This window comes from Euprymna scolopes, chromosome 36 (assembly GCF_053919585.1).
Source record: "Euprymna scolopes isolate OS-2025 chromosome 36, ASM5391958v1, whole genome shotgun sequence".
Taxonomy (NCBI): domain Eukaryota; kingdom Metazoa; phylum Mollusca; class Cephalopoda; order Sepiida; family Sepiolidae; genus Euprymna; species Euprymna scolopes.
The window spans coordinates 6,074,362-6,099,724 of NC_136517.1; the positions used below are offsets into that span (position 1 = coordinate 6,074,362).

General features: G+C 34.4%; 1 protein-coding gene across 1 annotated transcript in view; it reads left to right on the forward strand.

Annotated features, from left to right (window-relative positions):
* Window positions 1–593: 593 nt before the first annotated feature.
* The window catches only part of LOC145260309 (lysosomal cobalamin transporter ABCD4-like), a 94,312-nt gene continuing 69,542 nt past the window's right edge, over window positions 594–25,363 (forward strand). Inside the window, exons 1-2 of the mRNA XM_080118197.1 lie at window positions 594–751; window positions 23,820–23,938. Coding sequence (XP_079974323.1) covers window positions 717–751; window positions 23,820–23,938 — 154 coding nt within the window. The 5' untranslated portion in view covers window positions 594–716. The remainder of the gene's footprint in view (window positions 752–23,819; window positions 23,939–25,363) is intronic.

The window sequence follows — 25,363 nt, forward strand, 5'->3', positions numbered from 1 at the left end:
AATGCGTGTGTATGTACGCGAACGTGAATATATGTATGTGTGTGGACGTGGGCGCGTATGTATATGACAAGTGAAATATGGCTTGAAATGTGAACGCATGTTTTTGTGTGAGACTAGAAAAGGCTTGCGTAGTGTATACAGATGTTATGTCTCTTGCGTGTCGCTACAAAATTTTATTTTTTAAAAAGTGTATTTAATTATTAATTTTAAAATGTTTTAAAAATAATCCTCGTAATAGTCGTTTATCGCTTAATCGTTGCAATTGTACTATATTCTGTGACGTCAACAGGTTACGTAACTTCAGTTAAACGGCCTTCGATTTACCTAAGCCACACTCGACTAGGTTAATATGCGTGTTTACCGAGAATACTTACATTGGACCAACAGTCACCTCCGAATGAAGACCTGTGTACTGGCAGTACTGTACGTACTGCCGCTCCCAGCCCCAAACCCCATATAACTATTTTTTTTATTTCTATAATAAAATGTCGTTTTCAATCTTCCAAGAACAGAGTAATAGACAGGATTAAAGACATAAAGAGAAACAGACACATCTCGTTTATGCTTTTTATTGTCGGTTTAAAGCATTTGTTTTTTTTATAGTTTCCATTTAAATCAACATAAAATCGAACCATAATTGTTTAATACAGTAAGAGTAGTCTCCCTTGACAAATTATTGTACACGTTTGTTTTTTTTTTTTTTTAGCAGACTTGAAATGGAGCGCTTGGAGTCAAACAATAATGGACAAATGTAAGTTTATTGGTTATTTTTATCTTTTGAGAACATAAGCCAGCAACCATTTGAACTCTGTGTGGTTGTTTAACTTGCAACAGCGTGAGAGGTATCCCCCGTTTCCCTATTCTACCGTTTATAACACAAAATGATTGAAAACATGCCGTCCTTTCTCAACATTAACGCATGTGCTTTTTTTTATTTTTTTTTTTTATAAATATAGTTGTTTTAATCTCTCCATGCGGAAAATGAAAAACTTATGGTTTTTCTGTTAAGGTTATCTTTATTAGTAAATGTTAAAAAACATAATATTGCTGCGTGTTTCTTGTGTCGTTTATTTACCGAACCTCCGTGTAGATTTTAGTTAAAAAACAAAACACTGTCCCGAATGACCCTCAGCCGGCGCTCTGAGTGCTGACTGCTGAACTGGATCGCATCTAATTTTTACCCTCCAAAATTTGAGAACGTTTAAATTTAAGCTTGACTTCTTTTCATACCCAGTTGCAGGAATCCTTGGCGCATTCAGTAAATCTAAGGACTACCTTGCTCGCATCCAGTCTCTTCATGAGGTCGGTCATAATAGGCCACGCTCCAAAGCATTACCTCCACTTTTAAGAAGTGGAATATTTGTTTGGGTACTTATGCGGAATACGAACTGTTTTTTTTTTTTTTTAATTTATTATTTAATTTTTTTTTTTTTTTGGTACTAGTGCAGTGCAGTAGTTGCAGTGCACTTATTGATCCGTGCTGAAATAATAACGTTATTATTTAAAAAGCCATTCTTAACATGGGGAGGGGAGCGGTTTTGTACCTATTCTGTACTTTAACCTTACAATTGAATAAAAAACATAGCATAGATTTTTAATTAATCTTGGAAACACGATTTAAAAAAAATAGCGCGAATCAGTAAGTGCAAGTGCACTAGCACCCTTTTTTTTTTTTTTTTTTTTGACAAGATTTTCAAGCTAAATTCAAGTTTTACACAGTATCTTTTGTTTATTAAATTAAGTAAAAGCACAGCAGTCACAGCACAGGTAAAAGCACCCTTATAACGTAAAGAATTACATTGCTTAATACCCGGAAAACTATTTGTTTGCGGAAAATATAAATGTGTTATTCGTTTTCGACATATCCGAAAACCCAGAAAAATTGTCATTTTAAAGGTGATTGTTACGGTGGAAAGAAAGTAAAAATTTACCAAAACGATATCATAAAACTTGAATTTAACTTAAATATATTAATATATATCTATCTATCGCGGTAACCTGAAAGCTTTTGTTGTCGGGTGAGAAGTCTCGACTATTTTTGTACTTTTTCAAAAGTGTTATGTTGAATCCGAAAACTCTAGTTCGATATAAAGGTTCCCTAACTCTAAACGATACCCCTAAAAAGGGGCGGAATATACATCGGCCGAAACGTGAATACGAAAGGAGAATACAAATTTCGAGTGAGTTTTACAATCCACCGAGATTCGAAAAAGTTGTCAAATAAAATCAAATATATAACAGATATAACAAAGGCAAGATAAATTACTCTCCTACCTAGCTTGATAATCGGCTCGAAAAACAAGTAATTTCAGCCGATACGCGAGCACAAGAAAAGAATGTCCGTGTAACAAATGCATTGCGGCTATTTTTCGTTGTGCTCGTGTAACCGGTTGCGATTGACATTGCTTGTTTTTCGAGCCTAATAAACATTTTTCATAACGCAAAAACACTAAAAATCCTCTCAGCAATAGAAGAGTACCTTATTTTGCCTTTGGTGACATTTATTTCCGGCCAGGATCACAGTGTAGTAGCTGTTCTGATGCTCCACACTTCACCTTTTCGATCCTCGGTCAGTGGAGGAGAAATCCTGCTGAACTGAGACAATTTTAATTTTTGTTCCTATCCAGAGTGCCCCTTTTTTGGAAGCTGGATTTTCCCCACATTAAAAACCGACCTAACTCTGCCCTCGTGGGGACGCAAGTAAATAGGAACATTTATTCCTTGTATATTTGTTTTATTTTTTTGTTTTTTATCAATTTTTCGAATTTCTGTGGATTGTAAAACACAACCCAAATTGCTAATATTTTTTTTCTTACATCAAACTTATTTACCTGCGAATAAGTTGGTGATGTGGGTCAGTGGTCACAACAGTAAAACGTCCGATAAAATTATTTTTTTTTCATATATAAAAAGGTGCGGCGGCGGCGCTGTTTTACTATTTGTCACTGTTCAGAGGGAGACAACTCTCGTTTACTGAGAGATTCGTTTATATTTTCTTTTCATAATTTACGATGCGACATTGTTTTTTAAATCAAAACATTAAAAAAAAAAGCTGCAACGAATTTTTTTAATGCAACAAAGTTGATTACAAAATGTTTTTACGTGAATATTCAGAGAAAACCAACGAACCTACGATATTTTCATTAAATGAAAACATTTAACAGAGAAAGGAACTCGTCACTTTTTTGTCTCCCAATGTTTTGTCTGCTAAAATTTTAAACACGTGATTACGGTGTAGCGTCAATAAAATAAACCATTCATTCAAGTGCCGCTTGTTATGGATTTAGTTGAATACGATATTCTAAGGTTACAATCAGGATTAGGTTCTCGGGTTCGGGAAGGAGTGAGCCACTCGCTCGACAACAGCACGATTACTGCCCTCTTCTTTTCCAATCGACCACATCTGGCCTCTCGCCACCAAATGTCACCCCGCACAATCTGAACGTCAGCAACATGAAATACTTTTCCAGTGAAGATGATCACAACTCTTTTTGCCCCATCTCAACGTAGCAACCTCCAGTTGGTTGATCACACACTTACACCTAAAAGCACATCAACATCACCAACCAGACGATGCAATACCAGAGCTTGTAGTCCAATAGGCACACCTTGCACCAGTACTTCTGCTGTTGTCTCTCCTAGGCATTTCACCTCCCTGCCATCCACGGTCTTAATACTCCTGGCTCCGCTCCATGATCTAGCGACATTCTTCGCTACCAACATTGTGGGGCAGCCTGTGTCAACAAGGGCTATGGCTCTCTTCCCATTGACTACTACCGGTAACTGAGGCAACGTTTCGTTGTGCACCATTTCCACATAGAAGGTGGAACAACTGTCACAATGGCTCCCCTTCACTCGTTTCCCTGGTTCCGTAAAGCAACACAATAGTGGCTAATGTACCCCACTCATCCACATTAGTAGCAGGTGACTCCCGGTCTCGGCTCTTTGCAGTCCTTGAGCAGGTGAGGACCCTGGCACCGGAAGCACTTGATGGCAGGCCTCCCCTCCTGTCGCCTCGCTGCCTGTCTCTCGTCATTCAACAGCTGCAGCCATGATTGGGCCCTTGACATTCCTGACTAGGACTCTGGCGTGGACCAAGAGATCGTCCACTTCCATCGTATTGATCTCAGTGATTCTCTGCATCTTCACGGAGATTTCTTCTGGGAAGCCGTTCACTAGGTATAGCTTTACCGTCATCTCCAGGCTCCTCTCCACGTAACCAACCAATCCTGCCAGTCTCCTGATCTCTGCGGCAAAGACGTCAACAGACTCGCCAGTCCACCTCAAACTTGCAAGCTTGCCGAGTGCTTCAAATGGACTCTCAGCGAAAGCCAATTTCAGTCTTTGCTTCACTTAGGCAAGGTCTCCCTTATCTTCATTGCGCATCTCTTGGTAAATAGTGAGGGCTTCCCCCTCTAAGTATAGCGTCAACTTCGATTTTTTGCAACCTTGTCACCATTTGTCCAGCCATTTAATTAGGTCACCCTCCTCAGTGAAGAGTCTCAACATCTGAGTGTTCAGTCTCCAGTCAGCCATGTTAACCCTAACCTGACACGCCGAAATAGCTTCTAACCATATACCCCACAGATATTATAACTCCATTTATTGGTATTTTGTAACTATTCTGTACTTTTATCTAACAAATTAATAAGCAAAAAAGATATTGTAAAACTTGAATTGATATATATATATATATATATATGTCATTTTATTATATATATTTTTGGAGGGGGATTAACTTAGCAAGATAAAGGACCGTTTGAATAAATTCATAATTATTTAAATTTGTGATTATAAAAAAAAAAAAAAAAAAGAACAATTTTCAGTTGTGTGCACTTATGTGACCGAACTGGCGGGTGTATTGTAACTATTATGTACTTTCACCTAACAATGTAATAAAAAAAAAAATTGTAAAACTTTAACTTGAAAAAATAGCATAGTAACATAAGTGCATAAACACCACTTTATTTTACGTATTTCATTTCCAAGCTGCGGCGATTTTTTTTTTTTTTTTTTTTTTTTTTTTTTTTTTTTTTTTTCTTTTTTTAACTGTAACAAAGCTTATAATAGTAACACCAACATCTAGTTTTTAAGATTAGAAAAAATGAAAATGCAACGATAGTGTAGCAGTTGACACTCGCTACATCACAGGCAGAAGCTAATTCTCTCGACTTGAGATTTGAAATTCATTTTCTCCCTGGCTTGTCCAATCACAAGCCAGCTCTCAATCATGTGACTGAGTACATAAAAAGCAAAATCTGAAACCCTCTTCCTCTTTCTTGCTGCTCTGCCAAGCAGCACACATCGCCCGGCCGAACGTGAGTACAGCAAGCTAACAATGGCTCTCTTCTAATTACCATTTATTTCCACGTGCAGTACCCAAACGAACATTCTTTTATCATGCTAAAGAACATACACTGACACACACCCATGACAATACATTAATACACTGAAGACTTTCTTTCCCCTTTAATCAGCTTCCTTTGTCTCAGCGACTACTAGGTATAAACACGTGTGGACTGAACTATTCTCTCCTTCAACAAGCCGACAATATATTAATTCTATCTCTACACAAGAACACCTCAACCTACTAACCAGCTTCTCTCTTGTACACTCTACTAACGAAGATAACAAATAAAGTTTGTTTATTAATAAAGAATGAAACTCCATTGTCGCATTTCTATAATAGTTGTAAGCTGCGGCAACTTTTTTCTACATTTTTTTATGACTTAAGAGATTAAATGCAATGATAGGAAATTATATATATATATATATATATATTTTTTTTTTTTTTCAAGCAAAACCTTTTAATAAAACAAAGATGAAAATATGGGGGAAAAAAAAAGACTGCGGCAACTTAAAAAAATTTTTTTTCCTTTTTTTTAAATTTTTTATTTTACTTAACAAAGCTTATAATATTAACTAGCTGGGTGCCCGGTATTGTCAGTATATTTTGTATGTGTGCGTTGGGCAAAAAAAAAAAAAAATGTAGTAGGCAGGCAGGTAAGCTCGAACCCGTGACGCAAAGGCGGAAAAAAAAGTGGATGTCTGTGTAAGGGTGTTGGTTGAGCAAAAAAAAAGGAAAATTGTAAGTGCAAAAAAAAAAAGGAAAATAGCAAGTTCAAAAAAAAAAAAAGAAGGAAAATAGCAAGTGCAAAAAAAAAAAAAAGGAAAATTGCAAGTGCAATAAAAAAATAGAAAATTGCAAGTGCAAAAAAAAGGAAAAGTGCAAAAAAAAAAAAGAAAATTGAAGTACAAAAAAAAAGAAGAAAATTGCAAGTGCAAAAAAAAAAGAAGGAAAATTGCAAGTGCAAAAAAAAAAGAAGGAAAATTGCAAGTGCAAAAAAAAAAAGAAGGAAAATTGCAAGTGCAAAAAAAAAAGAAGGAAAATTGCAAGTGCAAAAAAAAAGAAGGAAAATTGCAAGTGCAAAAAAAAAAGAAGGAAAATTGCAAGTGCAAAAAAAAAGAAGGAAAATTGCAAGTGCAAAAAAAAAAGAAGGAAAATTGCAAGTGCAAAAAAAAAAGAAGGAAAATTGCAAGTGCAAAAAAAAAAAGAAGGAAAATTGCAAGTGCAAAAAAAAGGAAAATTGCAAGTGCAAAAAAAAGGAAAATTGCAAGTGCAAAAAAAAGGAAAATTGCAAGTGCAAAAAAAAAAGAAAGGAAAATTGCAAGTGCAAAAAAAAAGGAAAATTGCAAGTGCAAAAAAAAAAGGAAAATTGCAAGTGCAATAAAAAAATAGAAAATTGCAAGTGCAAAAAAAAAGAAAGGAAAATTGCAAGTGCAAAAAAAAAGAAAGGAAAATTGCAAGTGCAATAAAAAAAAATAGAAAATTGCAAGTGCAAAAGAAAAGGAAAATAGAAAAAAAAGGAAAAGTGCAAAAAAAAAAGAAAATTGCAGGTGCAAAAAAAAGGAAAATTGTAAGTGCAAAAAAAGAAGGAAAATTGCAAGTGCAAAAAAAAGAAGGAAAATTGCAAGTGCAAAAAAAAGAAGGAAAATTGCAAGTGCAAAAAAAATAGAAAATTGCAAGTGCAAAAAAAAGAAGGAAAATTGCAAGTGCAAAAAAAAAGAAGGAAAATTGCAAGTGCAAAATAGAAAGAAAAAAAAAAAGGAAAATTGCAAGCGCAAAAAAAAAACAAAACAAAAATAGTAATAAGCAGGCTCGAACCCGTAATGCAAAAGAGGAAATAAAAAGTAAAAAAAAAATAGTGACGTGTTTGCTGTTGCGCCCATCGCCAAACCGGAAGTGACAAAGGTTTAAATTAATTTTTAAGTCTGAGATTCATTGAATATGTTATCTTTCAGATGAGGATAAAAAAATATGTTTTAAAAAAACGCTTAAATAAGCATACTTTTAAATCTTTAAAAATAAATTAAAAATTTAATTTTAGAATGTGTAAACTTTCCATGTACCAGTACATAAAGAATGTTTTAAAGAACTGATACCAAAAAAAAAAAAAAACAGTGTGTGAAAATTATAAGTATTAATTGTATATGCATATTATAGTTTTTTCAAGATATGGTAGCCCGTTATGGTTTACTCTCTTTTTGAAAATTAACTATAACTATGAAGACATGGATTTCCGTAGATGATGGTTGTAACATCCCAACAAGTTGCACCCCCCACCCCCCAGAGGGTTACCAAAAACGGTCCTTTTAAGGGCCACCAAATTCTAACGAAAGTCTTTGCCAATTTGATTTATGCAATAAAGAATTGCGGAAAATACAGTATGATCTAGTTTACAGAAAGTGTGGCTTATTAATGAGAAAATAAGAAAGGAAAAATTTTTTAAACAATATAAACCTTTATTTTTAATTTTAAACAATATAGAAGTTTTTATAATATTATACAACATAAACGTTTGGGCTGTTAACATACCCCCCCCCAAAAAAAAACAAAAAAACTAGGGTAGCCATATGCAATGCACACTCTTATCTTTTTTTTTTTCTTTTAGCCTTGAAAAATTTTTTTTTTTTTAACGGATTACACCCCTCATATGTAAAAGATTTTTCATTTAATCTAAGGGCAATGATGTCAAGACTGTTATTATTCAGTGTATTCTATATTGCTTTCACTGGTCGCCATGTTTGTTTTTGTGTATACAAGCATTCAATTTTTGCATGTTTATGCATTAATTCTGTATGCTTATTATTCCATAGCTGACTGAATGCGTCATGGATAGTCAAGTATACACACACACACACACACATACATAATCATGGTCAAAGTTATGGAGCACGAATAAAAAATCGAAATTATGATTCAAACTTAAATATTTCAAGGTTAAGAATAGTGGAGTAAACATTAATAAATTTTAGCAACAATCAATATTTGGAATGTCCTACTTTTACCTTTATAACAGCTTTTATTCATTTTTGCATAATATTGCCTAAATTGTTGCAGGTGGTAGGATCTATTTTCTGCCACTCTTCATGTAGTTTGGCTTTTAATTCTTTTTTTTTTTTTTTTTTTTTCTTGATGAACATTTGTGAATTCTCACTCTTTTCCATAGATGGAACCACAAAGTTTCAATGGGCTTTAGGTCTGGGGATTGAGGGGGCCACTTCATCTCAAACCCACCCATAAAACTTTTGATGTATGGCATGGGACATTGTCTTGTTGGAAGATTACGTCACATGGAATGTTATTATGAAATATTTTAGTCAAAGAGGTTTGGTAAACCTGGTCCAGCATGTTAGTATTTTTATTTGTGAAGTTCAGTCTGCACTCACATGTGTACAACAGTCCAGTGTCTGAAGAAGCCATGCAGCTCCAAACCATTATGTTTCCTCCTGCAAATTTGGCAGTTGGAACCACACAATCAGGATGAAATGCCTCTCCTTCTCTATGGTGAGCATAAACGGTTCCAGGGATGCCAAAAATCTGATGAAATAAATAAGAATTTGCTACAATTTTTGAATAGATGTTATGTGTATTCAAATAAAAATTACAATTGTTCCTTTCAAAGCTTAGGAAATAGATGCTGTTAACTTAAATGTTACTTTCGTCAGACGAAACAATTTTTGAATAGATGTTGTGGATGTGTATTCAAATAAAAATTACAATTGTTCCTTTCAAAGCTTAGGAAATAGATGCTGTTAACTTACTTAAATGTTACTTTCGTCAGACGAAACAATTTTTGAATAGATGTTATGTGTATTCAAATAAAAATTACAATTGTTCCTTTCAAAGCTTAGGAAATAGATGCTGTTAACTTAAATGTTACTTTCGTCAGACGAAACAATTTTTGAATAGATGTTATGTGTATTCAAATAAAAATTACAATTGTTCCTTTCAAAGCTTAGGAAATAGATGCTGTTAACTTACTTAAATGTTACTTTCGTCAGACGAAACAATTTTTGAATAGATGTTATGTGTATTCAAATAAAAATTACAATTGTTCCTTTCAAAGCTTAGGAAATAGATGCTGTTAACTTAAATGTTACTTTCGTCAGACGAAACAATTTTTGAATAGATGTTATGTGTATTCAAATAAAAATTAGAATTGTTCCTTTCAAAGCTTAGGAAATAGATGCTGTTAACTTAAATGTTACTTTCGTCAGACCAAACAATTTTTGGCCCAAGTATCAGGTGTCTAATTTTCAAGTTTTTTGTTTTTTTAATTCCAGTCGGTTTTTTCTTGTTGGCCTGAGACAAATATAGTTTCTTTCTTGCTTTTAATCCTTTTAATCTCGCTTCTAATAACCTTCTTCTCACTGTTCGAGCTGATGTCTTTGTTTGCATCCTCCCTAAGTTCAGAAGCAAGCTCTGAAGAACTTTTCTTCCTATCTACAATAGATTCTCTTTTCAAAGATCTGTCTTCCCTGACGGTTGTAGACTTTTTACGGTCTTGTCCTTTTCTGTTTTTGAAAGACTTGGTTTCTTTTCCCTCTTCCTGCCAATTTCTACCTGAGAATATTCTTCTACCAGATAAAGCAATAATATGTGCTCTTTTCATCTTTGAAAGCTGCTTCTTTGGAGACATTTCCAATTAAGTATACTACTATAGCTACTGTCAGGAATCAAATATTACCTGGAAAAATAAACAAGTTTTAGTATGACAATGAATCATTTTGAATATTGAAATGAATTTAATCCAAAAATCTTGAAAAAGACTTTAAAGCAAATAAATACTACAATCTACTGTTGAATAGTTTACATCCACTGTTCATCGTACGATTCTTAACCTTTAAATGCATAAGTTTAAAATATTATCCGAGATTTTATAGGTGCTCTATAATTTTCAGCATAGCTGTAAAAATGAAAATTTGTAATTCTGTAAATTAAAAAAAAAAAAAATTATGGCAAATTTAATTTTTCAAAAATTTAAAGTTAATTTTTTTTTTATTCCTTGTCAAATAATATTCATAAATTGTCATAAATTTTTTAATTTACAGAATTTAATTCCAAATTTTCATTTATGCTATTGTTCTATCTTATATATTGAGCTTATTTATCTGTTTGCCATTGTCTTATAAATATTTATACTAATATTTATATGGACTTTCATTTTACAGTATTATACAATTTTTAATCTCAAAGTATTTCAAGGTCAAATAGTACTGACTGTGACCTTCACACACAATCACTGTATTTGCTATTATTTTCTACTGCATTTTTAATGTGGAAATAAAGAATTTTTTTTTATATGGCAGGGTTTTTCTCCACCACACACGCTCAAAGGTTTGGTCAGGGTGAAGTCTGGTCGTCTTGTGACTTGGGTATAGGAAATGCAACCACATTTGTTTCTATTTCCTCCTCCAATCACACCTTTCCTGAGTTTTGATTCCTGTTGCGAATATAGAAGTTCAGAATGACTGGAAACAATGCTGAGATAGACTGAGAGTTAGTATTTCCAAATGGTCACCCATCTCTTACTGGCCAGGCTCATTGTTGCTTAACTTCAGTGATCTGACACGAACTGGTGTGTCAACGAGATTATGCCATATTATATAATTTTATTTATAAACTCTATGCACATATTGAGCACGTTTTTAAAAGAATATTAATATTTTTGTTCATGTTAACAATATACCTGAGCTTAATAAATCTCTCTCTGTCTCTCTCTCTCTCTCTCTCTCTCTATATATATATATATATATATATATATATATATATGCATCCCCAGATACCAAACTGGAAATTTCTACGTGGTACATACAATGCCTAGCCTTACCAAATAGTCATTCATCTGGTAATGGCCAGGCTCATTAATTCACTGGCAGAGATGCACCCCCAGTTTTCGTTAAGACATGCATCTAGGGGAAGGAAAAACTGATGTAAAAACCTATGGTCTACTCTATGCTCTGTCTTGTGGCAGTCGTCTGCACAGACAATGATTAGCAGTAATACCAAAAAGTATGGTTGGTTCTACACAAAGCCTTCACCACTATAAACAAATCATCTATGTGGATTTCTGAACAACTTAGTTGTTATGGGAAGAACCTCATCTGTTGAAATCGACGGGAAAGTCCATTTTATTTATATATATATAAGGTCAAATAGTATTAGTTATGACTCTGCCCTTCATAAAATACACAATTATTGTATTTGCTATTATTTTTTTTACTGTATTTCTGATGTGGAAATGAAGAAGAATTCTATGCAACAGGGCTTTTCTCCACTGCACACGGTTAAAGGTTTGCTAGGGTGTAGTCTGGTCATCTTGTGAGTTAGGTGCTGGAAATGCAACCATATTTGTTTCTATTTTCTCCTTGAATTCTATTTTTTTTTTCTTATTTTTTTGATAAGTTTGTTGTTTGTGCAGTACATGTCCATACCAGTGCAGACAAAGCTTCAATCGACAACACACTTCATTATTATCATCCTGTTGAGTGATTCAGAGTCACTTCAGAAAAAAATGATATAATCTCGTATCGCACACCTGGGTAGTGGGGTGGGCATTTGCTTTGCGATAACAAAGATATATTGGTGCTTAGCAGACTTGGCACACTTACAACATTGTCTTTATATCATAACCGTGTAAGATAACATTTTAAGAAGAGGGCAGTAAGTGGCATAATGGATGCCGATGCAAACTATGGAATTGATTATACTAAGATAAAATTGCATTTTTTTTTTTTTTTTTTTTTTTTTTACAAGGGACTTGCTACTTGTCAAGGCCTGAAGGCCACTTAAGGATAAGAGTTAATGAGGGTAAGATATTCAGTGAGAAAATTAGCGTATGATCAATAGTAGTGGAAATACCCATCAGCTTTATAATTTTTATTCAAATGAGTTTTTGGTACATTTGATAATTATTGTTTTACAGGTGCAAGCTTAGTTGAAAACGATTTTCAGTAGTCACAGGTGTTAAGATTTCAAGTGCACTCAGATGACCTTTTTAGTGCATTTGATAATGCAGGTACAAAAAAAAAAATCAGTGCGCATGGCCCAAATATCTGATAGTGGTCAATTCTCTGGAGAAATTTTTATATCAAACTTATAAGTTTGCTTTTTACCGATTCACTACTTATCAAAGCCTGAAGGCCACTCATACTTAGAAAAACGTTAGATAAGTGAAAATGAGATTAGAATAGACCAAGATTCAAACTTTGTAAGCAAGGTTCAGAAGTAGAATTTCGCATTGTTCAATTTCATATAAAATTGTTTAGATATGGTTGTTTGTAAAAAGAATTTAATTGTTCAATTCTTTTTATGAAAACTGAATTAAAATAAGGCCAGTAGAATAATGAACAATGCAATTTAGAAATATATTGAAAATAAGTTTTTTTTTTTTTTTTTTTTTTTTTTTTTTTTTTTTTACATAGGCATCACCACATTATCAAGGCCAAGAGGCCACTCAAGGATAAGGGTTAAAGAGTGTACAGTAGAAATTGGACAATATAGTAATCATTAGTAATGAAAATTTGGTAAATTTGATAACCTATATGGAACGGCTCATCAAGAACTTATTTACGTTAGACTTGAAGACAACCATATTGTAGTCAGCCGGAAAGCAGGAAAACGGAAGACAATTCCACAGGCGTGCAGTTCTAAGAAAAAAGCTTTGTTCATGGAATCTACGTTTAGGTTTAGGCACAGATAAAGAGTGGGGGGAATTATTGATAGTGTTTACAGCTAGACGAGTGAAAAATAGGTTACTGAGAATTCTTTGTCTCCAGAAATGATTTGGAAACCACATATGTTTAGGCCACATGAGTCGATCACGTTTTAAAGCCATACATGACGTCATAGCAGAAAGGGAATTTCTCAATATAGGAGCTAGTCAGTAGAAGATCAGGGGCAGTCAAGTCCGGATCGAAGTCAGCACAGTCAGCCGGACAGATCTGACATTAAGAGAGTCCCCCTTAGAGGCGAAGGGGTAAAACATCAAACATGTAGAATCGACTTTGAATTCTTGGATGTCATCATCATTTCGACCGGTCAAATGGAATAAAAGAACATCTCATATTTTTGTAACTGCCGTCTTCGTGTCGCCTTTCCGCAAATTAAAGGTAATGTGAAATCATCTTATATGACCTTTGTTCCCACTTGTTGTTATTTATGAACTTTGTATAACCTTTCCAAGTAATGTCTCCCCCTCTCTATCGTAAGTAATGACTGTCTCCTCCTGCGTTAAAAGAACTGATCACCATCTCTCTCCTCGCTAATATATGTAACTAGCAGGGGTGCCCGGCGTTGCCCGAGTGTTTGTTTCCGGGACGGGGGGGGGGGTTAAAAAAATGTTATGGTAGGTAAGTAGGAAGGATCAAACCCGGAGTCATGAGTAAAAGTAGGAAAATAAAGTGTGAAAAAAAACAAAAAAAAACATCTGCAACGTTAACAGTTCGGCCACCAAGAAAAGTCCATTCCAGTTGTTTAGGAAAAAAAAAAAAAAAAACGACTACGGTAGGTCGGCGCGAACGTGAAAATATAATGTGAATTGTCCAGCACGCTAACCACTACGCCACAGAGCACTGCAGCTTAGTTTAGTGATTTTAAATAACTTCACATGAAAGAACTACCAAGCCAAACCGGTGTTCTCTTCTCAACTGTTCCTTGTGAACGATCCCCAAACGGTGTTAAGTGGTGGCAGAGGGAGGAGGAATTTATAAGAGAGAAAATATTTTACCACTTCCATTGATCTTAACCGATTTTGGCCGTGACTTCTCAGCAGAAAAAGTATAGAAATCTAAGATTATCAAGGAATTTGAGAAATAATAAGCCTATAACACACCTCAGATATTGTTCTGCCGTTTGTGCATATTATATTTGCATGAAATATCTTGATTTTTAATCCTATTAAGGTCAAAATCAGACGAGAAAAAATGAGTTCATTTTATTTATATAGAGATAAGAAACCACAGACTGTAAAATGTATAAATGTCACTCTCCCCAACATCATGTCCCCGTCTCTCTTTAAAATGTACTCGATATATGTCTCCCAATATGACCCCGGCTATGCAACAATAAATAAGTACAGTGATCGCTGACACAACAGCGTAGTGCTCATTAATGGTGGAAATTGGGTACAATTTGATTATTTAAGGGACGGTCTAACAAGTAACTATGTTGTAGTTAGCTGGAAAGCAAATCAGCAAAACAGTTCCACAGGTGGGCAGTTCTAGGAAATAAATTTTGCTCGTGGAATTTGTGTTTAGATTTAGGCACAGACAGAAAATTTGGGGAAATTGTTGACAGTGGTTGTAGTTAGATGAGTGTTTGTTGTGAATGTTTTTCAGGGGGATCATAGGTAAAAGCTCAGTCAAGTATTTGCCATAAAAATAATAGAACAAAGGAAGACTTGAAACATTTTGTGAGAAAGAGGTTACATGGAGGAGAAAAGGATATCCCCTATTAGGTTTCAAAGCCAATATTGAATCCTGTCAATGCAGGAAAGGGATCTTATTTTCTGATGAGCACATTTATCCCATAAATAGTTCTCACCTTGTATTGAAACAAAGAACTTTTTCTTTATTAAGGCCCAAAGCCCACTCAAGGATAAGTGTTAATAAGTGTCAGGTGGTCAGTGAGGCAACACTGATGATCAGTAGTTATGGAAATTGAGTAGAATTTGATTATTTAAGAGAACAGTTCAACAAGAACTTGTTTACATTGAACTTGAAAATGACTGTTGTATTCAGCTGGGATGCAGTTCTGTGGCATTAATGCATCTTAGATTTGGGGAAACGAATGTTTATTTCCCGGAGGGGGTGCTAGATAGAGAAGTCAAGATTGGGTCTCTTTGGATGTGTGGGCCAGTGCAGAATCCTTCTGTCACACCCAGGGTTTGCCAGTGGTCACCTGATTGTATCAGGGGATCACCACACTTCAGCACATCCAGGTATACTTTGGTGTTGACTTTCAAACTGACTTTGAAGATGCGAGGTGGCATGATGTGGCCCTCACTTGAAACCACAGTAAAGACCATAAACGTGGCAAGAAACTTTGCTTTCATCACCCTGGCCATGTACATCCCTGTTATTTGAGGCAATCCAGCGATGCATTTGGAGGGTGCTGGCGATAGTCCTGTTGTCATAATTTGGATCGGTAGGGAGCAGGAGTTGTACAGTGGCACATCTCCAATCTTGCTTGTTGATCATTGTGTCACTTTCACACATGATAGAAGGCTTCTATCACTCTCGGGGTTTGTACACAACTTGCCAACTAGTAGATAATCTGCAACAAAAAGAAAACTGGTTTTCATTAAATGGAAATGGAATCCTGTCGTCTTTTCTAGGGTGACAATTTTATCGTTCCACCCTATATATCACTACAATTATATAAAAGGAATTTTGTGTGTGTGCGCGCGAGTTTGTTCCCTATGGACTCCTAAACAGCTGGGCCAGTTTTTTTTTTTTTAAATCTACATAAATGTACTGTATATGTCTAGCAGTGTTTTTAGATAGTTTTGTGTAGGAATGTTTTCAATAAGTATTGATAATCGAAAAAATCTAATGAAAAAAGGAACAGGCAATTTTGACTAAAGTTAACATCTTATACAGCCTAACATCATGAGTGCATTTGAGAAGTTTTATTACCACACAAGCGGTCTTGGATATGACCTTAAACTATATCCAGTGGTGAGGCCCCAGTTTACGGGCTTTGGGGAGTGTGGAGCCACCCTTTAATTGCCATTGCTCCCAGGTCCACTCTGACCCAGAGTGGTAGTACCTGTTAGGGTCCCAACTATGGTTTAAATAAAAACCGATTTGAAAACAACAAATATATTCTATTTCAAAATCTATGGATTCGGCATTAAATAACCTGAAAAGGGTTGATATGTCATAAAACAAAAACAACCAACCAACCAACCAACATTACCACACAAGCAGAAAAACCCGGCATATAAGATCAACAGTAGGTTCTTTGATATGACAGGGGCGTGTTCGTGATGAATGCTTCTGTTTAGAGCACAATTGAACCATGATACTTGATATTTGCATTTTAAACTTTAATTCAAGCCGTTATATAAAATAATTTTATAAAATCAACCGTATGTTCTCTACAGTGCAATGTAGACTACAATATATTGTGGACTAAGTAACTGTGGGAGATTTTTACCAATTTTGATGACAATAAAATATGAGAGAGTGAAACATTTGTTAATCCTCATTCATTCCTGGGCAACGTCGAGTTTCCCTGCTAGTATATATATACATATACAATTATTTTTGTACCTACAGACACTGATAATTGCTTTCGCAATTATCAGTGTAAGAAGTGATGATTACGACTAGTCGGCAGATTTGAACCCAGCCACAAAGTCATCTTTTAACTCTACTTCAGGCTAGCATAAATTGCCATAAGAATTAAATGAAATCAAACACCTATAAATACTAAATGCGGACACAAGAGTTAAGTAATCAAAAGCGTTCTATTGAACGGAAGTCGTGAACATTGCACACTGCTAGTTGATTGCCATTTTGTTTTTTATTTTTCAATAAAATGCTTAATGTAACACAATTAGGTTATCTTTCAGATGCAAGGTTCATTGTTTACTTGCGGTTTTAACGATGTAAGATTCCGTTGTACGGAAGACCAAATCGGCCAAAATGTCTATGATGTTTTTATTGGCGCTTTTCTTCGTATTTTTAATAACATTTTTTTGCACCATTTACAAGTTCTTTTTACAAATAATTTTTTTAATACTGTAATAGTAAAATAAAGATACATTTATTAATTATACGGAATAAGTATCTCGTAATGTTTTCACACGAGATTTTTTTCCTGTTGATTTCTCTTTTTTTTTAATATTAAAATTGATTTAAAGTGATTTTCAAGCCTTTAACATGACGGAGTTTATAATGAAAACCAAATTACCGTTAAAATTAAAATAATCTTTATTAGAAATTTGTAACAAAATTACAAAATTATAAAACTATTAGATTAAAATTAAGAACTTTTAATAAAACAACGTGAACATTTTATAATGAGTGTTTTCATGAAATGTATTTTTAATAATAAAAAAAGTGAACTTTTTTTACTTAAACTTCATAAAACAACGTATCCAATATAGAATTTTACTAAAATAATTTTACTATTACAGTATTAAAAAAAATATTTGTAAAAAAAAACTTGTAAATGGTGCAAAAAAATGTTATTAAAAAATACGAAGAAAAGCGCCAATAAAAACATCGTAGACGTATATTATCATTTAAACAGTATATCAATTTAAATATTTAAATTCAGTAAATAAATTTAAATATTTAAATTATGGCCGATTTGGTCTTCCGTACAACGGAATCTTACATCGTTACAATCGCAAGTAAACAAGGAACCTTGCATCTGAAAGATAACCCACAATTATATTACACGTTTTTTTTTTATTAGTCACCATATATATTTGTCAGATCTGTGATTATTGAGTGATGCGTTATATTTGAAAAACATAGAATAGCATTCTGAGGAGAAAAAAGATGTGTTAAAAGATAAATAAATGACTATATATATAAAGTGAAATTTTCTGTGTATGTACATTTCCCTACCAAACTACTCTGACAAAGCCGGGCTCAACTGCTTGTATATAAACTAGCAGTTCAGCCCGGTTTTGCTCGGGCCCTATGTAATGTTCATAACTTTATGTGCATATATATATATATATATATATATATATATATATATATATATATATATATAGTCTTTGAAGTTTTTAACATTTGAAACCATACAAAAAATTACTTTTTATCATTCGTTTAAAAAAAAAAAACATCTAGTCAGTAAGTCATTTAATCACCTGCAATCACTGCATCAACTCTCTCGAATTTACTATAATACCTATTTTTTTATTTTTCAAGGGATCATCAGTTGTTTACCATGAAACACTGTTTCGGGGATTTAAAAACAAAACAGTATATTACATCATGGCTCCTCAGCAGTGTTGATCAAACACCACCACCCTTAATCTTAGGAAGAAGACATGTTACAAAAATTTGATCCAATATATATATATGTTAAAAAGTTTGACTTATGTCCAGGTAACCTAAATCTAAAATTTCAAGTGTTTACATCCAAAATTGGCAGAGGAATTTGGTAGAGTCTACAAAGGGGAAACTCTTTCAACTTTGACCTCTTGGCAGCCAAATTTTCGCCCAAAAACTGATTAAAAAGCTTGCTGCATGTCTGAATACACTTAATTTAAAATTTCAAATGTTTAGACACAAAATTGGCTGAATAGTTTGCTAGAGACCGCAAAGGTCAAATCTTTTGAACTGTGACCCATTTGCAGCCAAATTTTCGGCTAAAAACCGATTAAAAAGCTTGCCCATTTTTTGAATACACTTTATGTAAAATTTCAAATGTTTAGACCAAAATATTGGCTGAGTAATTTGGTAGGTCAATTTTTTTTTTACTTTGACCCCAATTTTGACCCCATAATATTTGTTTTGGGCTCAAATGAATTATAAAGTTAGATCCATGTCCAAGGAACCTATATCTAAAATTTCAAGTGTTTAGACCCAAAATTAGAAATGAGTTAAAAACATATTTAATCTGAAAAGGAAACACTAGATAAATGGATAGTCCTTAATCCACAGAGTTTCGAAGAAATACTCTCCTTCTCATCAGAGGGTAGGAATTACCAAAATGCGGGATCGGATTTTGCATGCAGAAGTATTTGATGAAACAACAAGTAAGTCAAAGATCTTACTTGAAAACAAAATAAGTTAAGCAGAGGGAATATGGTAAAGAAAAAGGTGATTACACATGAATGGATAGTCTGGTGGAAGATAAAAAATCCAGTGACGGTAAAATCCAAATGTAAAACTTCAAGAAAGTTAAAAGAATTTCCATTTGTACAAGTAAAATCCAAAGACATCCCGTAATTAGAAGAAGATAGTCCATAATAATCCAAAGGCAGAAATCCATGGAATAATTCACAAACATGTGTACAAGGAAAAAAAATAATATTAATAAAAAAAATAAGATGTGCTTTTCACTCTACTTCCGAGACATAACTATATATATATATATATATATATATATATATATATTATCTGTAAAAATGGTGTTACTGTTTTGTTTGTGGTTTAATTTTTCTTTTGAGTGTCTACTGTTCGTCAAAAAGTGAAGAAAAAAAAAAGCTTATGCTTCATCAGTGTTTACACTAATATTTATATAAAATCATAGAATTGCAGCATATTATTCGGGGCCTGTGGCGCAGTTGATATTATTTGGAATATTGTTCTCATCTTGAGAGTCATTTTCACAACTTTTTGATCGATGTAACCTCCAACCTTCTTCAGGTGTATCTTTTTTTTTTTTTTTTTTTTTTTTTTTTACAAGGTGGTCACCACTTATCAAGGCCCGGAAGCCACTCGGGGATAAGGGTTATTGTAAGTACAGTACGTTAGTGTGGAGATTTAATAACGTGTCTACTTAAGGTGGCGGTTCATCAGGAATTTGTTTACGTTGGACTTGAAGACATCCAGGTTGTAGTCAGGTGGGAAGCAGGCAGACGGAACAGAGTTCCACAGGCGTTCAGTTCTAAGAAAGAAGCTTTGTTCATGGAATCTACGTTTTGATTTAGGCATAGATAAAGAGTGGGGAATATTATTGACAGTGGATTTAGCTAGACGAGTGTTTTTCGTAAAAGATTAGCGAGGGGGGGCCAGAGATTGGAGTTCAGACGAGTACTTGCCATGGAAATAACGATAATACAAGGATAGGCTTGCAATGTCTCTTCTGTGGGAGAGAGGTTGCAGGGAAGAGAAAAGGGCATTCCCCACTAAGCCACAAAGTCTATTTTGTACTCTGTCAAGGCAGGATAGGCTGTTTTTAGCAGCTCCTGCCCAGATATGGCAGCAGTATTCCATCCTTGGGCGTACTTGGCTTTTATATAGATAGAGAATTGCATCAGTAGTGAGATATCTTCTAGAGCAGTAGAAGAATCCCACCATCTTTCCAGCGACCCTGGCAACAGACTTGATGTACGTGTTCCATTTCAGATCAGGAGTGAAGGTCAAGCCCAGAAGCTTGTCAAAACATGGGGCTTCTCCTAGACGAGAGCCATCCATTTCAATTGATGCCAGATGGGGATCAGAGTGTTGATGATGCAAAGATAGAAGTTTGGTTTTAGATACATTAAAGGTAACCAGCCACATCTTCCCCCACTGAACCACTCGTTCGAGATCAGAGGAGAGAGAATCAGAGAGAACTTTGTCATTTACAGCCTTTGATGTGTTGCCGTAGATGGTCGTGTCATCAGCATAGATGTCAACGAATGATTTAAGTATGTGTTTAGGGAGATCATTGATGTAGATCAGGAAGAGAGTTGGGCCCAGGATTGACCCTTGGGAGACTCCAGCATTAATACTGCAGGCCTCTGATTTTTGTCCATCAACCACTACTCTTATGAGCCTATCAGAGAGAAATGATTTAATGATAGAATATTTCCAGTTATACCGTAGCTGGAAATCTTGTGAAGTAGGCCCTTATGCCATACCTTGTCGAAGGCCTTTGACATGTCAAGAGCAATTGCCCTAGAAAGGAAGCCTTTGTCAAGAAATTCAGTAATCCTGTATGATATAACCGTTAGCACAGCTGCGGTAGATCTTGCAGAACGGAAACCATATTGTGTGTCACTAAGAAGGTTATTTCTGCTGAGGTGGTTGACTATTTCTCTATTTAATATGGATTCCAGCAACTTACTCATGACACACTGTACTGAGAGGGAGATGCCTTGTCACCTGAGTTCTTAAATACAGGACATACTGATGAGGTTTTCCAGGGTGTTGGAAAACACTTCTCCTTAAGGCAGCGCTTAAACAATTTCGTAAGTATGGGAGCAAGTTCTGGTTGAAGCTTTTTTAACACTATAATTGGGACGCCGTCAGGGCCAGTTGCTTTACTGGAATCAAGGTTCTTGATTAGCTTGGCGACCTCATGTACAGATATTTGTATGTTAGCTAGCGTGTTCTGTGTTATAGGAGGAAATATGGGGAGTTGATGGCCTTCGTCGCATAGGGTAGAATTAGCTGCAAAGTTCTTGGCAAATAGTTTGGCCTTGTCTGAAGCTTACAAGATGACCTCTGGTCCATTGATAATGGTTGGGATAGAACGCACACTTCTGTTCAGGATCCTATTTGTTATTTGCCAAAACTTGTTGAACTTGAGAATGTTTCTGTCAAACAAAGACCTGTGGTGTAGTGGTTAAAGTACTAAGAAAAAAATCAATTCTAAAAGTGACCTTCTCCTGAAGGTAGGAGGTTCAATTCTCAGACGACCAAAAAATACAATTGCTAATTACTTAGGACCTCTATCCAGTCGTGGCTGACAGAACAAGAGCATGCTAACCGCACAAAGTAAATAAAGAGTTCTGTTCAAAATTCTGTTCAAATTCTCGAGTTCGACAAGATACACCTGAAGAAAGTCGGAGGTTACATCAACCAAAACGTTGTGAAAATGACACTCAAGATAAGAACAGTAATCCGATGAATCTAAATAATACAAATAACCAATTAAAAATTCAGAAACGTTAAATTTCTCGTATATAATTTAGGGCATCTTGTAGTATAGAAAACAGTGTTTTTGTATTTTAACTTAGTGTTTATTTACTTGGAAACACAAGTAGTGTGGAGTCTTAAGTTAGAACAAAAGAAAATGGCTGATAATAAAAAGTCATCTGAATTAAAATAAAAAATTAAACTGGCTTCCTCTGAAGGAGGAAGTTTCATGGGAATATCAAATGCACAAGTGATCCCCAGTGCTTGTATGTCAGATGACAATTTTTTTGCTGTTCTTTTCAAAGTCCTCCGACATACAGTACCTGCCTGGTATTTCCAAATGGTCACCCATCTAGTACTAGCAAGGCTCAATGTTGCTTAACTTCAGTGATCTAATGAGGACCGGTGTGTCAATTTGATTATGCTGTCATTGATAAACACAAATATAAGTCAGTTGTGAGACTGCATATCTCTGACAAAGTAAGAATACATCAATGTCTTATTTGTGCATTACTTTTCCATGCATGAAAATATCTGAAGTTATGGAAATTTCAAAGACTCAAAAACAATTTATTTGGCATGGTGCTTATCAAAACACATGGCATACATCCAATAAAAAAAAAAAGTTGTAATTCTGTTAAAATTCTCATGTTGACCAAACTTATCAAATGTCAAGGTCATATAAGTTTGCAAGTCCAAGTAGTGTGTCTATACAATGAACAGAACCAAATATGTTTCTAAATTTTTAAAATGAGGATTGATTCTTTGTATTGTGTTGATTATTTCGGATTACTGTTCTCATCATGAATGTTTTTTTTTGTTTTTCACAACATTTCAGTCAATATAACCTGTGACCTTCTTTAGGTGTATTTTGTCAAACTCTGGGATTTGCATGGAATTTTAAATAGAACCTTTTATTTAATCCACAGAGGTAGCATGCTCTCAATCTGTCATCCAGTCATAGCTGACGAAAAGAGAGCATACTATCCTCGTAAGGTAAATAGATGGTTCCATTTGAAATTCTGTTCAAATTTCTGAGTTTGACAGAAACATTCCCGAGTTAAGATATACCTAAAGAAGGTCAAGGTTACATCGACCGGAACATTGTGAAAATGACACTCAAGATGAGAACAGTAGTCTGATGAATTTAAATAATATGAATAACCAATCCTCATCTTCAAAATTAAGAAACCTAGTAATTAAATTTCTCATAATTTAGGGCATCTTGCAGTATAAACAGCAAAACAGACAAAAAAACAAATATATAACAAATAAATGTTACCAAAGGCAAGACAAGTTGCTCTTCTACTTACTTGGATAAGTTTTTTGTATTTTAACTTATTTTAAAGCGCTTAGTTATTTTGAAATGCAACTAGTGTAAAGTCTTAAACTAGAACAAGAAAAAATTGCCATCTAAGGAGTCTAAATGATCACTCAAAAATCTTCCTCTGAAGTCATCAGATCTAAGACTAAACCAAACTTCAACCCCTATCCTATCACTGCAATGTTGCTTATTTTACAGGTACTTCAACAAAATGTGCCCCTGAATGTAAATTCCCAGACCAACGTGACAATCAGCAAAATCCCACCTCTTCACTGTTGAGGTTCCTAGATGCCGAGAAGCTTTCTACTAGTTTTTTTCTTTAAACCTCTTGCTTTTGGAGATCTCTCCTTTCTCCCTGTTTCCTTGACATGCAGAAATTTAATTGTAATGTGAACAAACATCTTGCTGCACAGCTTCTCACTTAGGACGCCTCCACCCCTATAAATCTATCCCCTAATTTCATAGTAGCCCTTTATGTCTCAATTGTAATGTACCTTGTTTCAGGTGAATAAATTAAAAAAAAAAAATGTTTTTTTAAATAACATGTACTTTTATTCACAGTTCAATCGTTCGTCAAATAATAATTACAATTTTTTTTTTTTTTTTTTTTCAGTTACAAATTTGACTTCCTCTTTTTCAAACGGTTCTTCCGTCTGGCCAGTTTTATGTTTCCAGCTTTTGTGAGCGTTCCAGTTCTTCTCTGCATGTTCCTCCTATGCCTTTCACTCTTAGGTATGTGATTTCATACTTTCTTGTCATGCCTCTTTGGGTATCCCCCTTTTAACTATCTTCTTAAATCTTTAAAAAAAAAAATTGCATGAAAGATGGCCACCATTAATATAATATTCAAATGTCGATAGAATTGTGTTAAATATTTGGTTCTTCTGCAATTTACAGACCATGCTTTTGTAAGGTAGGATTTTCAAGGTAAATTCAATTTTTAAGGTAAAATTTTTGTTTAATAAATGGTTAGGTGGAAGTACAGAATAGTTAACAATCCCCCCCCCCCGCTCAACATCAGAATGAGTTTAAAAAATTAACATCTATTGTGTTTAAATCTTGAAAGTCTTATTATATATATATATATATATATATATTCTAGCAAAACTACCCGTCGTTGACTGGGTTCAAAAACAGCCTACAGAAAATGGACTCTGATTTATGAAAGTATGATAGGTTATAAAAAGGAAGGGTTGTAAAAAGATAGCTTCGAATTTGGGGGTATCAAGACCAAAGCAAAATATGATGAAAGTAAAAATAAAATAGATAAACTCCATAATTTATTATACCATACCTGTTCACACTGAAACACTTATCACAATATTGTGTGGATCTATATTAAAAAATCTTGTTAAACTTTGTGACATACTTCCATTCTATGGAGGTCAGGTGCGAACAAACACCCCATAATTTTATTATACCATATTTGTTCGAACTGAAACATAATTATCAAAGTATACTTACGCAGATAGATATGAAAAGTCTTTATTAAAGTTTGTGCCTATTTCCATTCTATGGAGGCCAGGCACGAACACAGACCCCACAATTTTATTATACCATCCCTATTTAAGTTAAAACATACTTATCAAAGTATTCTTATGTACATCTATATCAAAAACACTTGTAAACGTTTTTTTTTAATTTTTAAATTTATTTCCATACTTTGTGGACCAGGCGCGAACGCAGACCCCGCAATTTTAATGACCCACCGTTCTGCCAGATCAAACATACCCATTCCTGTGTCTCGATACATCTTCTATCATTATATGTAATCAGTTTTTTAAAATAGTCAACCATATAGGAGCCTATTCATGACCAGACACACACACACACACACATTCAGCTTATATATATATATATATATATATATATATATATATATATATAATAAAATACCTGGATCTTTCTATATTCACGTCAATTCACAGGATAATTCACCGGTATAGTTATAACTACTAGCAGGACCTGTGGGGATTCCACGGTAGTTAAAAGCTTTGAAAACACATCAGTAAGAAATTCCTTCTTGTTATATTAATCTTAAGTCGTAATAAACTTGCCACTATAATTTGAAGAGGAATAACATCATCACTGGAAGTTGACTCGACCCCCTCCACTTGCCTATTCCCCATCCACTCTAATAAAAAGGAAGGTATAAAA